Source organism: Phaeodactylum tricornutum, chromosome 4, assembly GCF_000150955.2.
Source record: "Phaeodactylum tricornutum CCAP 1055/1 chromosome 4, whole genome shotgun sequence".
In the NCBI taxonomy this organism is placed as follows: Eukaryota; Bacillariophyta; class Bacillariophyceae; order Surirellales; family Neidiaceae; genus Phaeodactylum; species Phaeodactylum tricornutum.
In genome coordinates, this window is record NC_011672.1 from 780,395 (window position 1) to 792,860 (window position 12,466).

Below are 12,466 nucleotides of genomic sequence, written 5' to 3' on the forward strand. Positions count from 1 at the left end.
CTACCACTATGATCAACTGCTAGTGACTCTCAGTCATATAATTGACAACCTGCGTACCTATCAATTGCCAGTTTTCGATGCAGCAATGAATACAGATATCTGGATTTGCTTTCTTACGTCATCTTCACTTTCAAGAAATCTTGACAGCGAATTTTTCAATCCCGCATGTCGATATCTTACATTTTGTCAGAGCACCGAATTGAAGAAAGACAGACTGTGAGTTACAGTTGGCTCGTACCACCTCATACACAAAGCTTCTTACGTAGTCGAGTTTGCGCTGGAAGTGCATCGTTCATGTCAGTAATTGCATGTGACTATGAACGAGTAACATTGCAATTTTATCTAGCAAATGTGTCGCTAGGAAGAGCGGCAGAGCATCAAGACTTCTTCAAGAGGAACAACAGTTTACAGCATCAACAGCAAATTTGCCAGATTTGACAGGTCCTCCGCAGCAATCGCGAGCATTGACTTCACATCTCAATTCAGTTTACCTTGCTGCCTGTTAACGTCGCTTAGCAGTGGACATGTCTCATTCGCAGACAACGCCGGCGTCAAATAAGGGTGTGTCGGTGATGGAGTTTCGGACAGAGGAAGCTCTGTTAAAGCATTTGATTGACGACATCGAGAGCATACCGAGCGATCCATCTTTGGAGCAGCTTTGCTCGAAAGCTAAAACATCTATCAGTAAGACTCCTTTTTGGATCTTGTCTGCTCCTGACGAGGACCATACAAAGTCGAAATCCGTTGAGGACGAATTCCGCCGACTTCAGACGTTGAAAAGTTACAATGTTTTGGATGAAATGTTTGACGAAGACTTGGATAGGCTAACAGCAATGGCGAGCCGTATGTTTGACGTCCCTATTGCTCTTGTAAGCCTGGTTGACCTAGGAAGAATCTGGTGCATTTCAAATCGCGGCCTCGGAGAAGTACGCCAGATACCCAGGAAAGATTCATTCTGCGCGCATGCGGTGCTTAGCAACTCCAAGTCCTTTATTGTTCCTGATGCTAGCAAAGACAGCCGCTTTTCGACGAACCCGCTGGTTACTGAAGGCGGAATTCGTTTCTACGGCGGAGCGCCGTTGGAGACACCAGAAAATTATAGGATAGGTAACTTTTGTTTGCTGGGTACCAAGCCTCGCCCCGAAGGCCTTTCCGAAGCTGAGTTAATGACGTTGGTAGACTTTGCTGCCATGGCAGTCAAGGTACTTGTGGATCGTCGGTATCGGAGGGATACGGAAATCAAACAGGATTTGATTGTAGCACATACGGCACACGATCTCATCACTCCGCTTACAGGACTTCAAATGTCCTTGAATCTTCTGAACGAAGATGTATCCTTGACCAGTAAAATGGACGACGAACAACAAGAACTCCTTTCAACTGCTATTGTCTGCACTGATATTATGAGCCGGTTCTGCCACGTTACCTTGGCTGATCTAAAAAAAGTGGACCCACCCGCCGTAACAATGACAAGCGAATGCTCACTATCTCATTCCAATTGTCATGTCAAAGACCTCTTCCGCTGCCTGCATCAGGTAATCAATATCATGGCTAGTGTGCTAGCGATCCGACATATTTTAGCTAACTGTTTTGACCTTCTTTTTCTACTCAGACCATTGCTCCTCTTTCGAAGAAAGTTCCGATCGTCTTCTCCATGGAAACATCCTTAATGAATCTCGTGGCGTGTGATGGACTAGCTCTTTTCCGTTTTGCTTTAAGTCTTCTCTCTGCAGCATGTGACCGAACTAAAAGAGGAAGTATATCCTTGCGCCTTTTTACTCTCAAAGAAGAAAGCACCATAGCTATTGAGTGTGAGGACACTGCTACCTCTTTGCTCGCCAAAGACGTTAATTTGTTGTTCGACAACAGTCCTGATGTGTGTGGACTCACAGATCCTGCACTCGGTGGGATACAGTTTGCGATTTCACTTGCGCACTCAATCGGTAGTTCCTGCGGGGTACGTGGTCGCTCGCTTGTCGACGATCAACAGGATAGCGACTCCGTTGATGGATCAGTGTTTTGGTTCCATCTTCCGGCATCGTTTGATGGTGACTATTGGAATGAAAATAGTGAGATTACTGGGGAAGTAGCGTCGAGGTCGGCTTGCCATGAGGTCGCTACTGGAACACCTAATTCGGACTGCTTCTTTCAAAGCGACTTGACCCAAACAATGAACTTGCTAGAGCCAAAGGAAAATACTTTACCTTTGACGGGTACAGAGCTCCCATGTTCGCCCAAAGAAGACTCTTTGGATTTTTTTTGGGACTGAAGCTGCTTCGAAGGGCTCTAGTTATCGATGATTCCTTGGTTGTAAGAAAAACTTTAGTGCGAGGTTTGTCGAGTCTAGGATACGAAGTTGAAACAGCAAGCGACGGGATGGAGGGGCTCAATGCATTGAAAAAACGTATTTACTCGGTTTGTTTATGTGACTTTTTGATGCCTATCATGGATGGATTGGATTGTGTTCAGCAGTATCGAGTGTGGGAAGCAGAATATCGTTTTAGCCATCGACAAATTATTGTTGGTATTTCAGCACACGCGACCAAAAAAGACTCAAACATCGCAAGACAGATTGGCATGGATGATTACATGGCAAAGCCCATCACCATCAAAATGCTCAAAGATCTGGACGAGAGTGATCTCGTTCGGCATGCTACGACGCAAAATCAAAACCTTACGAGTCTTAAAGAAGATACAGCCGGGATCGAATTGCCTAGAAAACGAGCCCTGTCAGTTGGATCAAAGTACGTGCCGGTTCCTCGTCTAATGAAATCCAAGTTTACACTTCCGAAAGTTAAACGAAATGAGCTAATTGACCACCCTCGTTGCTTAATAGCAAAACTTGGCTCCATCGATGGTTCATCAGACCTCACACAACTGTTTACAAGGAGTGGTTGGCAGTGTGAAGTTGCGAGTAATGAGGCTGAGCTGTCGTTGATGCTCCGCAATCGAAACTGGGATGCTGTACTTATCGACGACTGCATGTTTGAACGCAATCAGACTTGCATCTTGGAATTTCGTGTTTGGGAAACAAAGAACCGTATCAATCGGCAAAGAAATCTATTTCTTCATTTTGCAATAGCCCAACAGACGACAAAGCTTGCCATGGAAACTATGTTCTTGCTAGCGCCTGAAGGATTCGACGGAGCTATCCAGATACCGCTTCTGTGGGACGACTTTGTGTCAATTTTTAAATCAATGAACTCAGATACCAGAACTATGTCCATAATAACACGATAGAAAAGATTTGTTTTGCCAATAATGGTAACTGTAAGTGTTAATAAAGAACGTCTTCAACTGGTTCCTTCCAGTATGCTAAGCCTATTCCAAGCGTCTTGCGCTGCTTTTTGATGCTCTTCCGCTTGGCCAAACATAAAACTTATCTTCGCATCTAGATGCGATGCCAGCCGTGCTTCAGTGTGGGGAGGGGCCGCTTTCGCCAATGCGGCAAGTATAGGGATCATGTCACGTCCAACAATATGTCCTGTCACAGCTTGCTCAATTTGCTGTTTCACGGTTTCCTCGTTTTTCGAGCGTCGTGCCATTAGAATGTATCGCGCCTTGGTACGTGAGCTCGTGTATTCTAGTTCTCGTCTCTTGATTCGTCGCTTTAGCTCCCGGGCACGATAGGGAAAGAAAGCTGGCAAGTTTACATCCATGTCAAGTTGAAGCTGTGCCGGCAAGTGACTATCCAAAGATATGTGCGACGGCGCAACAAATTGGTCTGGTCTGAGAATGTACTTCAATCGTACGGGCTCATTGCTGACATTTCTGATCAAATTTTTCGTTACAAGCATTACTTGGATCTGCGAGAAAGGAATACGGTCGACCTCAAAGAGTTGCTGCAGTGCCTCGTCGCAAACAATGGTACTCATGTCTGAGTCGTCGCACAGATTTCGATCCTGAACGTACGTAAAAAAACCTTGAATCAATTCCGACATAGTCAACCCGGAAGGAATTTCAATTTCGTTTTCCAGACAAGGAATTTCGATTGCGACTTCATCGATCTTGCGCTTTGTTCCTATCGTGCTGCCGACTACGCCAGGTCCATGACTCGGAAACAATGCTTCAGCAAGCTCCTTGGATACCTGGTACGTAGTCTCCTGACCTTCGACGTTTGGGTATAGCTGAATATGGGCTATCGCCGCGTGGATTTGCTGGCTATGTGCAGGTGGGGGAGGCGAGGTATACCTCACGTGAAACGCTAGCGCATCTGCGGACATGGTTCGCTCCCAGCAAAACTCGGCTGTCTGAGATACTGATAAGGTTCGTGGATCCACTTCCTTCTCTTCAAAAGTGGCGGAAGGAGATTTGGTGGCGCGTCGGGAAGATTTCTTAGTGGGTGTTTTTGGCTTGGCAGCCGCCATTGGGTTCGGTCGAGGCATATACACTGTTTGAAACTCAACGTTTGCTTTCTCAAACAAGTGGGTGAAATCGACGGGAGACAATTCTTCTTCTTCTTTTTCTGCCTTGGACCTATCGAGATCGTCGGTTGGTGGAACAAAGCCCACTCTGGCGTCGTGTGCTGCTGCGCTGGCGTAGTCCAAATGGCCAACTAGTAGCTTTCCTTCAATTTGCAACGTCCAATCAATCGTCGGGGGGTCTGGATTAGGTGTGTCTGGTTCCGGTTTTACGGGGAGCGCATCATGCGTAATAAAGACTCGCAGATGGGAGTGACGATGCACGGGAACATGATCGAGAACGTTGGCAATTCTTCGACGAAGTCGAGCCGCGCGCTCATCCAACCTGCGTTCGAAATCATCAAGACGGGTGATTCGATTGTAAAACCCGTTCAGAATTTCGGGAAGGCGGGACTGTGGGTGACTCATGGCAATATTCCCGTAACGGACCCTGTTCGGCCGGAGCACGAGAATCGGGAGAGCGTAGCCTTGTAGAGCAGCTTCAATCTGACTGTGAGTCACAATCAAGCTCGTCTATACGGTGGTTGTTGATGTTTCTCTTTTGGCCAGAGACAAATTTCGTCCGTATTGTCACGACAAGCCGCTGCGCTGCATCTTCCCATGCCTCGTTGTAAAAACCCCACGTGTAGCGTCTGTATTCGTACGTCTAGCGTATGACCGTCAGACCGTGTCATAAAAAAATTTCATTATTCCACCCCTATATTTTTGATCGCGTACAATTACATCCACTTCTAATTGTTCTAGTCAATCAGTTGGCTATAGCCAGTGTTTGACTGGCTCACCGAATGGGATGGGATACTCGTTTGGGTTTGTTGTGCTTTTCGGATAGTGGTTGTAGGGAAAGTCACAAATGACAAGAGGTTTGGTCGGCCTCTATACGCCGAAAGAGTACAAGTCGCGAAGACCACTGTAGACAAGCTGAAACACGAAATATCTAACTGTAAGCTGTTCTACATATGTAGCCTCACAAAATTATGAAATGTCGGTGCAGAAAAGTACATACCAAGAAAGAAAGGGGTGATACTGCAGGCTTTCGTGTCGCTATGGTCTTGTTCAACGTCCTCACAATTGGGCTTCAGTAGCATGGCCATATTTCGCTTTTCTTCTAGTAGGGGAGGTGCAGCGCAATTTCTGGTCCGTCGGCAATCGACGAAAACGACAATGTATGAATTTTACACTGTATCGTTATATGCATTGAGCTTGAGAGAGAGTGCCTGTGCTGTTCAGGCTTTTGCAGCATGTTATGATGTTGCTGCCCTATCTGGTCTTTCTGAGTCAATGATAGTATTCACTATACTTTTACAAGATTTGTCTTCTATGCAAGTACACAACACATTCTCAACCGCAGAAAAGGGGATATTGAGTGGAGAAGATTGCACTCCTCACGCAATAATAAGCGGCAGAATCAACACGATACGTCTAAGCTGAGGCCAGGCATCCAAAAAAGTGATACACTTCGTCTGACATATCAATGACGGCAACTTGGGTCTGACAAATTGCACAGCAAACGCTGAAATAGCAGCAACTCTTGTCGGGGCTCATAGGAAAAATTTGGTGTTCGATCATTGCAGAAGTCGGTATATCATCTAGTGAGCGAAGGCACTTGTGCTGTTCGTCATAGAAAAGCTTGCTTTCCCATTGCACAACAACATTCAGGACAAACATGGCACGAAACTGATCAGCAAAGCGCTCGTGCTGCTGACAATCTAGACAGACAATATTAAAACAACATGGACAAGACAAAACTGCATCTGAATTTCTCGGTTTCAGATCTTTCAGTCGTGAAGCAGGATGTGACTGTCGGTTGTCTGCAGTCTCGTTGTCGTCAAAGGACGATACGAATTCCGTGATACCAGATCTCAGGTTTTTGCGGACATACCTTTCGTCGTTTTGATCTGCAGTGTCGTCGTACAAATCCTCGACAGTCGATTCCATCCAGTGATCGTGCCCGCGGTCATCATCGGATGACAGTTCGTTGTTGGATTCGCCAGAAGTAATTACGACAGAGGCCTTTGTAACACTTCTTTCTTCTCTGAGCCTTTGCATGGCTGATGAGTGAGTAACAAGTAGTTCTCCCGGTTACACAGTGCTATAGACAAGCGTCGACAGGACCTCTTCGTCCGTAGACCGGACAAAGTGATTCCTTATACGCAGTCAGCGATGTATTCCGTGAAGCTGCGGTGGGCTGAAACAGTCGATCTGTGATTTGACACTGAGACGACGTTGTTTTGCCGAAAAGGTCTTTCGGACCCTAAAGCTAGCCTCTTTAGCCCTAGTTCGAAACAGAGAGATTTCGGATTTTAGAGTAACTCGATTGATAGACAAGAGATGTGATCACTTCTATTTTCGCAGTCAGTCAACGTTTGCCGTACCGAAAGTAAGATCTGGTCGCAGAACAAAAATGGCTTTACTGTTAACGCTATGGCATTGATGCAAAAGTAAGGTACTCGTATTCCCAGTCAAAAAGTTAGAAAATAAACAAGCTTCATTTCCAACACTCGTGACAGTATTTTGCAAATATAAGTAATCACTAGAAAAGTCCACAACCAACAGAAAAACACGAGCAGATATACAGGCTGCGTCGCGTACATTCATACTCAGGAACAGTACGGTATTTGAGAGTTGTCCGGAATATACTCGGTCATCCATGCACGAAAGGCTTCTGCAACTTTCTCGACCTCAACGGATCCCCGGTCCTTGAGACGAGCTTTTTTCCACTTGACAGATGAAACCGACTTTCTGTGTGGCAAATGAATGACAAATCCTTCTCCTGTCTGAAAGAACTTGTACCCCGCTCTTCGAACTTGCTGCAACCACGTGATTTTATTCTGGCCATAGCCAACAAAAACCTTTTGAAAGGGTGGAAGAGCTCGACAATGACGGACTACAAGGTACGGCTCATAGCGATCGGAAGTCACACACTCAATAGGTAGAAGCTGTTCCGCCGGCTGAGTAATCCAGTCGGTGTAACGCGTACTAGCATGACCATGAAAGTTGCCCCTTCCGTTGAATTGTGTAACACTGGATGAGTTGCTGTACACCTCTGTTGCCCCTCTATACAGTTTTAGGAGCTCGTCCTTGTTGTGAGGAAGCATAGCTATATGAAGAGCTGTGCAATTAAGGGTTTGCTCTTCACATACTTTTCGAAGCTCAAAAGCAGGAATCACCAACGCATTCAAGTAGTCAGCAGCAAGAGTTGCACGATGCATATGGAGAATTTCAAAGAGACCCACTGAGAGAACAAAATCAGCGTCAATGATGACAGCGTGGCTTGTTTTGATGTGAGACATGGCAAGGTTGCGAAGTCGATTCACAGGGTACTCTTCTTCCGAATTGAAGTCGCTAATAAGGCTCACTGTGATCATTTCATTTTTACACCCCAACTGGGACAAGGCTTTTTGTACAGTCTCGAGATTTTTTGTCGTACCAATTGCAAGAGAAATGGGATGATCCCCCCAGCGCTCGCAATGCTGTCTCATCATCGAGAGTCTGTTGAAAGAGAGCTGGGTGACAAGAGTGAAGTCAATATCTTCCTCCTTCATCGGAAAACATTCTGGAGCTGACGAGCTCTCGATCGAAAATTCATACTGATCATAGGTGTGATTATTCTGAATGCAAGTTTCAGTGTTTTCTAGGCATTTTTCCATAGGTGTAATATTACATAGTGCCTGTTCATTGCATTGGATATATGGTAGTGCTTGCGATGGAGGGAGAATAAAGAAAGCTTGGTTGTGTAGGGAATGTAGCCTAGCCGTGAGAATTACAGTCGATCCTGCCAAGAGACACTGCAAGATCACACGAGCTGATACACTCATCAAAACCGAATTCAAGCAACGTGGCGAGTACTTGTGCTTTCGTCTTGAAAAAGTTTCTTTGTCCAAGTCGTTCGCGTTGCTTCAAGATTCGTTAATGTAAGATGCAAGGACGTATCGTCAAATAATCTCCACGACTTTATGACGTTGACGTAAAGAAAAGAAGACGATAGAGAAATGAAAACTCTTTCTAGCAGAGCCAGGGACTTTTGCACACCAATTATGTCGACTCTCGTCAGTATCCCGAAAAGAACGGAATTATACAATTGTATATTGATCGTCGACGTATCGATATGCTCTGTAAATAAAACCAGGGGTAAACAGAGGCCTTATTGCACAATCGATGCTCAGATGTTTGAATAAGTATCCATTCGTGACCCTGTCGACAGTGTTGACATATTGTTGGAAAAGGGCATATTATTCTGTCTCCAATGGACTTCAATAATATTTAAGATTTACGGAAAAGTTGATAACCAAGATCAAAAATCCTTGGCGACGTCACTTCCATCTTACAATTTACATTCTTCCTGTTTTCGACGGTAAGGAATAGATTGGCTTGGGTATTGGCAATAACATGAAAAGATGATATAATATGAGACTATTCTTTTTACACACAAAAACCAGGCCCGTTCTCACCCACAAGAACATCTAGCTAACTGAAATGAAGGAGGTCACGAAACAAAAGCACAATTGTTGTATGTGCAAATTTTGTATCGAAAAATAAAGAGGAAATTCGATAAATGGGTGCTCAGACCATGTCAAATCCAATAAAGGGGTGGTCATCTAAGTAAGCAAAATTTATTAATGTAAAAAGATTTTTCCGTTGACCAATATATCAAGAAAACACTTACTATTTAGATGAATTAATTTTATTAATGTAGAACGCAGGGCTTTCACAGTCAAGCAGCGGCCATAATGTAAGGGTGACGTCCAAGCGGACACCAGTTGAGCCTTCCTTGAACAGCTGCAATCAACTTCACGGTGAGAGTTATATTGCAATCAGCCAGTTTTCAAGTTTCTGAGAATGCTGTTGTCCAGCTTTTGCTCGACTATGGATTTGACGGTGACAACAACAAACCTAGCCTGATTGCCCTTGAGTTGTCGTCTCAATATCTCAGCTATTTGATTTTATAAATGATCTTTTGCATTCAAATTTGCTTGTAAGAAATATGATCTATTTAGAAAAAATGGCATGTGCAGCGGTTAAGTACCCATTTAGTGCAGGGTCTGATCACCCATCTACATTAGCGAATTTCCTCAAAAGCAAAATAACCGTAAAGTCACTCCCAGTCGGTCACGAGTGTTACCGTAGTCCCCATGGACGTCACTCGACGTAAGATCAATTTCTCTGTAAGCAATATAGGAAATTCCCTATTCAGGCCTCATCCAGGCCGCAATTCCCCTATTCCGGCTAAATCTAAGATTCACCAATATAAGTAATGTAATTTGAGCGCGAAGTACCTTTAAAGTAACAAAACCAATCATGATATGGTCCTTTATACTACTCTATTATCATGCAGAGTATTTTTTGCATATGTTCCGGAGTACTACCAAAGTACAACCGAGGATGGATTGCTGTTATGACAGTGTGTGGTAAACGAAGGTGGGCGTTATGACGAATGATCTGCAATACATCTAAGCAAGCTTAGGGACTGAAAAACTCACTCACTGATGACGCTCCCCACGGGTTTTCGAAGCGTCAGAATTCAGTTGAAAAGTCTTCATTTGGAAGTGAGTTTGTTGCATTAAGGATTGCTATTGAGATGATTCAAGGTTTAAGGTATAAGTTACGGATGATGGGTATTCCGATTGATGGTCCGGCTAGAGTTCTGTGCGACAACAAGTCGGTGGTACACAATACTACAGCGCTGGAATCAGTATTGGAGAAGAAGAGTAATGCTATTGCATATCACTTTGTACAAGAAAATGTCGCAATGGGAGTTATCAAGATTGCTTATGAACCGTCGGAAACAAACTTAGCCAATGCGCTAACAAAGGTCCAGTCGGCTCCAGTACGACAGAATCTTATGCGTCAAATTTTTTATTGATTCATGTGAAGAAGGGTTTGCCGACTTTCCCGTTTCGACAAAGCCAGTGTCGGAACAAATTGCATTTGCAGTACTACTTGTCATTGCATGCAGTGTCGAAGTTTTTTTTTATTTACTAGTTGTGGATCCCTATTTTTCCCATAGTGGTTTTGAGGGGACACATCTCTCCATGTCCATGTCTATGTTTATGGTCTCGATGTGTGGGGACTAGAAAATCCCTACGTCAAGCGGTACATGAGGGGTTCATATCCCTAAGTCTATCAGACAAGTCTATAATCTTATGTTTTACGCCTTTGATCGTCTACGAAAGTATGCGGGATCCTTTCGGGTCCTTAGACGATTCTAGCCCGTTATCGTTGCAGTTTTCTAATTTTGTATTTCCGCTTTCGTTCATGGAAACATTATGGATAGCGTCTGTAATTCCCCCGGAAAATGCAAGGGTTGTTCGACTTCGAGCGGGTTCTTACGTCACTCTCTGACTAACTGTAACCGCCGAAACCACGATCAGGAACGAGGCATGTTGATGTAGAAGATTCAGTGTCAGTTAGTCCGTTGGGTTGCACCATTGTAAGAGCAGCAGGAATGAGACGACAAAGAGCTTGACGATGACAGTATCGACATATTTCATTTTCTTCTTTACACTTGGAAGGGGTACAGCCGCTTTCTCACCTTCTTTGGGAGCCTCCCTGACAAGATCCACGGCCGTTCCTCGTTTTGCTCTTTCCCCTTCGTCCAATGACGATGGCATCCACTCTGTCAACATTGTCACAAGTCGACGCAGCCTCTTGTCTCAGGCTGTTGCGGCTGCCGTCATAACTTCATCAACTACCATCAACGGACCGTGGGAATCGTCTGCGGCTTCCGCGTTTGAGGTGAAGAAGGTAGTCGTGGCGGGAGCCACAGGCCAGACAGGCCGTCGTGTTTTGGAGAAGCTTGCTTCACAGCCAGGTCTCGCTGTGATCGGAGGAGTGCGCAATATCGAGAAAGCAACCAAATCTCTGAGCGAGTCTTCCACGGTCGTTCGCGGCGCTATGATACAGAGTGTGTCGTCAGTTGACACCTCGCGTGTAGAGCTAAAGCGCATGGACGTTGTGAACAACTCGATAGACGATCTTGCGAAAACTCTCGAGGGCGCCGACTCGTTGGTAATTGCGGTGGGCTTCATTCCTGGAAACCCCTTGAAAATGAACGATGCCGCTCGCAAAGTCGACAACATTGGGACGTGTGCCTTGATTGATGCGGCTAAAAGATCCGGCACCGTTAAAAAAGTAGTCATGGTCTCCTCAATCCTCACCAATGGTCGCGCATGGGGACAGGAAAAGTCCCCCGGTTTCGTTGTCACTAACGCCTTTGGTGGAGTTCTTGATGAAAAACTTGTGGCGGAGAACTATCTACGTGCCTCTGGTCTCGACTACACAATTGTCCGTCCGGGCGGTTTGAAAGCGAAACCCCCAACCGGCGGCCTTATTGTTTCCGGAGAGGACACGCTCAATTCGGGCGAGATCTCGCGAGATCTTGTTGCCGATGTCTGTGTTGCCTCGTTAACGGATGCCAAGGCTTCAAACAAAGTCTTGGAGATTATCGAAGCCGACGAAGGCGGTCCCAAGGTCTTCAACGGCCTGAATATGTGAACGGGTTCCGGAAACCTGTCAGGCTAGGCTGTATAGCTAGAATTATGATATCTCTGAAATAGCTTTTAAAATCTTCTTAATACTAGGCATTGAAGTCCATGCATACAGTTTTGGGGTTGTGCAGGTACTGACATTCGGCTTCTTAGAGGAGAGATTTTCGGAGTACAATCATGGAGATGGCATTCCATCAGTTATTTGTAGCTCTGGATTTGTCGTGAAGTTATCGCTTCATGGTATCCATATTTCTCGAGCTAATGGAAGTACCGTAAAGGACGGAACTTTATACAAGCAAATGTACATCAATATCAGTGTAAAAATATAAAGTTGTGGCAATTCTGTCCGGGTTCTCCTTCATATTTTTTTAATCGTCCATTATATTGGAAGCGATATTGTGAAGAATAGCTGGTTGCATGGAGAATTTTCATCTAACGTTTAGAAGTATTAACTGTAAGATGGTAGTGGGTATGCAAAATCGTTTTTTTTTAACATTCCACATTTGTTTGAGGTATTTGAAGTGTAGAACAACTCTCGGTTGAGAGTATTAATGTTCAAAG

At 44.8% G+C, this 12,466-nt stretch overlaps 5 protein-coding genes across 5 annotated transcripts; 2 read left to right on the forward strand and 3 right to left on the reverse strand.

The window, feature by feature from the left end:
- Positions 1 to 314: 314 nt before the first annotated feature.
- Positions 315 to 3,304, forward strand: LHK (light histidine kinase). The gene is made up of 3 exons (XM_002178267.1): positions 315 to 1,535; positions 1,613 to 2,097; positions 2,184 to 3,304. Exons 1-3 carry the CDS (start codon positions 525 to 527, stop codon positions 3,238 to 3,240), a joined length of 2,553 nt encoding a protein of 850 aa, XP_002178303.1. The 5' UTR covers positions 315 to 524; the 3' UTR covers positions 3,241 to 3,304.
- Positions 3,294 to 5,512, reverse strand: PHATRDRAFT_44515 (predicted protein; the record flags this gene model as incomplete). The annotated part of the gene is made up of 3 exons (XM_002178539.1): positions 3,294 to 4,911; positions 4,941 to 5,067; positions 5,425 to 5,512. 3 exons carry the CDS (start codon positions 5,510 to 5,512, stop codon positions 3,294 to 3,296), a joined length of 1,833 nt encoding a protein of 610 aa, XP_002178575.1.
- A 328-nt stretch (positions 5,513 to 5,840) lies between these two features.
- On the reverse strand, positions 5,841 to 6,565 carry PHATRDRAFT_44516 (predicted protein; the record flags this gene model as incomplete). The annotated part of the gene is made up of 1 exon (XM_002178540.1): positions 5,841 to 6,565. Exon 1 carries the CDS (start codon positions 6,465 to 6,467, stop codon positions 5,841 to 5,843), a length of 627 nt encoding a protein of 208 aa, XP_002178576.1. The 5' UTR covers positions 6,468 to 6,565.
- A 266-nt stretch (positions 6,566 to 6,831) lies between these two features.
- Positions 6,832 to 8,068, reverse strand: PHATRDRAFT_44517 (predicted protein; the record flags this gene model as incomplete). Its single annotated transcript, XM_002178541.1, has 1 exon — positions 6,832 to 8,068. The coding sequence occupies one exon, from the start codon at positions 8,066 to 8,068 to the stop codon at positions 7,019 to 7,021; it is 1,050 nt and encodes a 349-aa protein (XP_002178577.1). The 3' UTR covers positions 6,832 to 7,018.
- A 3,067-nt stretch (positions 8,069 to 11,135) lies between these two features.
- PHATRDRAFT_10747 (predicted protein) lies at positions 11,136 to 11,912 on the forward strand (the record flags this gene model as incomplete). Its single annotated transcript, XM_002178268.1, has 2 exons — positions 11,136 to 11,287; positions 11,324 to 11,912. Coding segments are annotated over 2 exons (741 nt in total), but the record flags the coding sequence as incomplete, so codon positions are not given.
- Between the last annotated feature and the right edge of the window lie 554 nt (positions 11,913 to 12,466).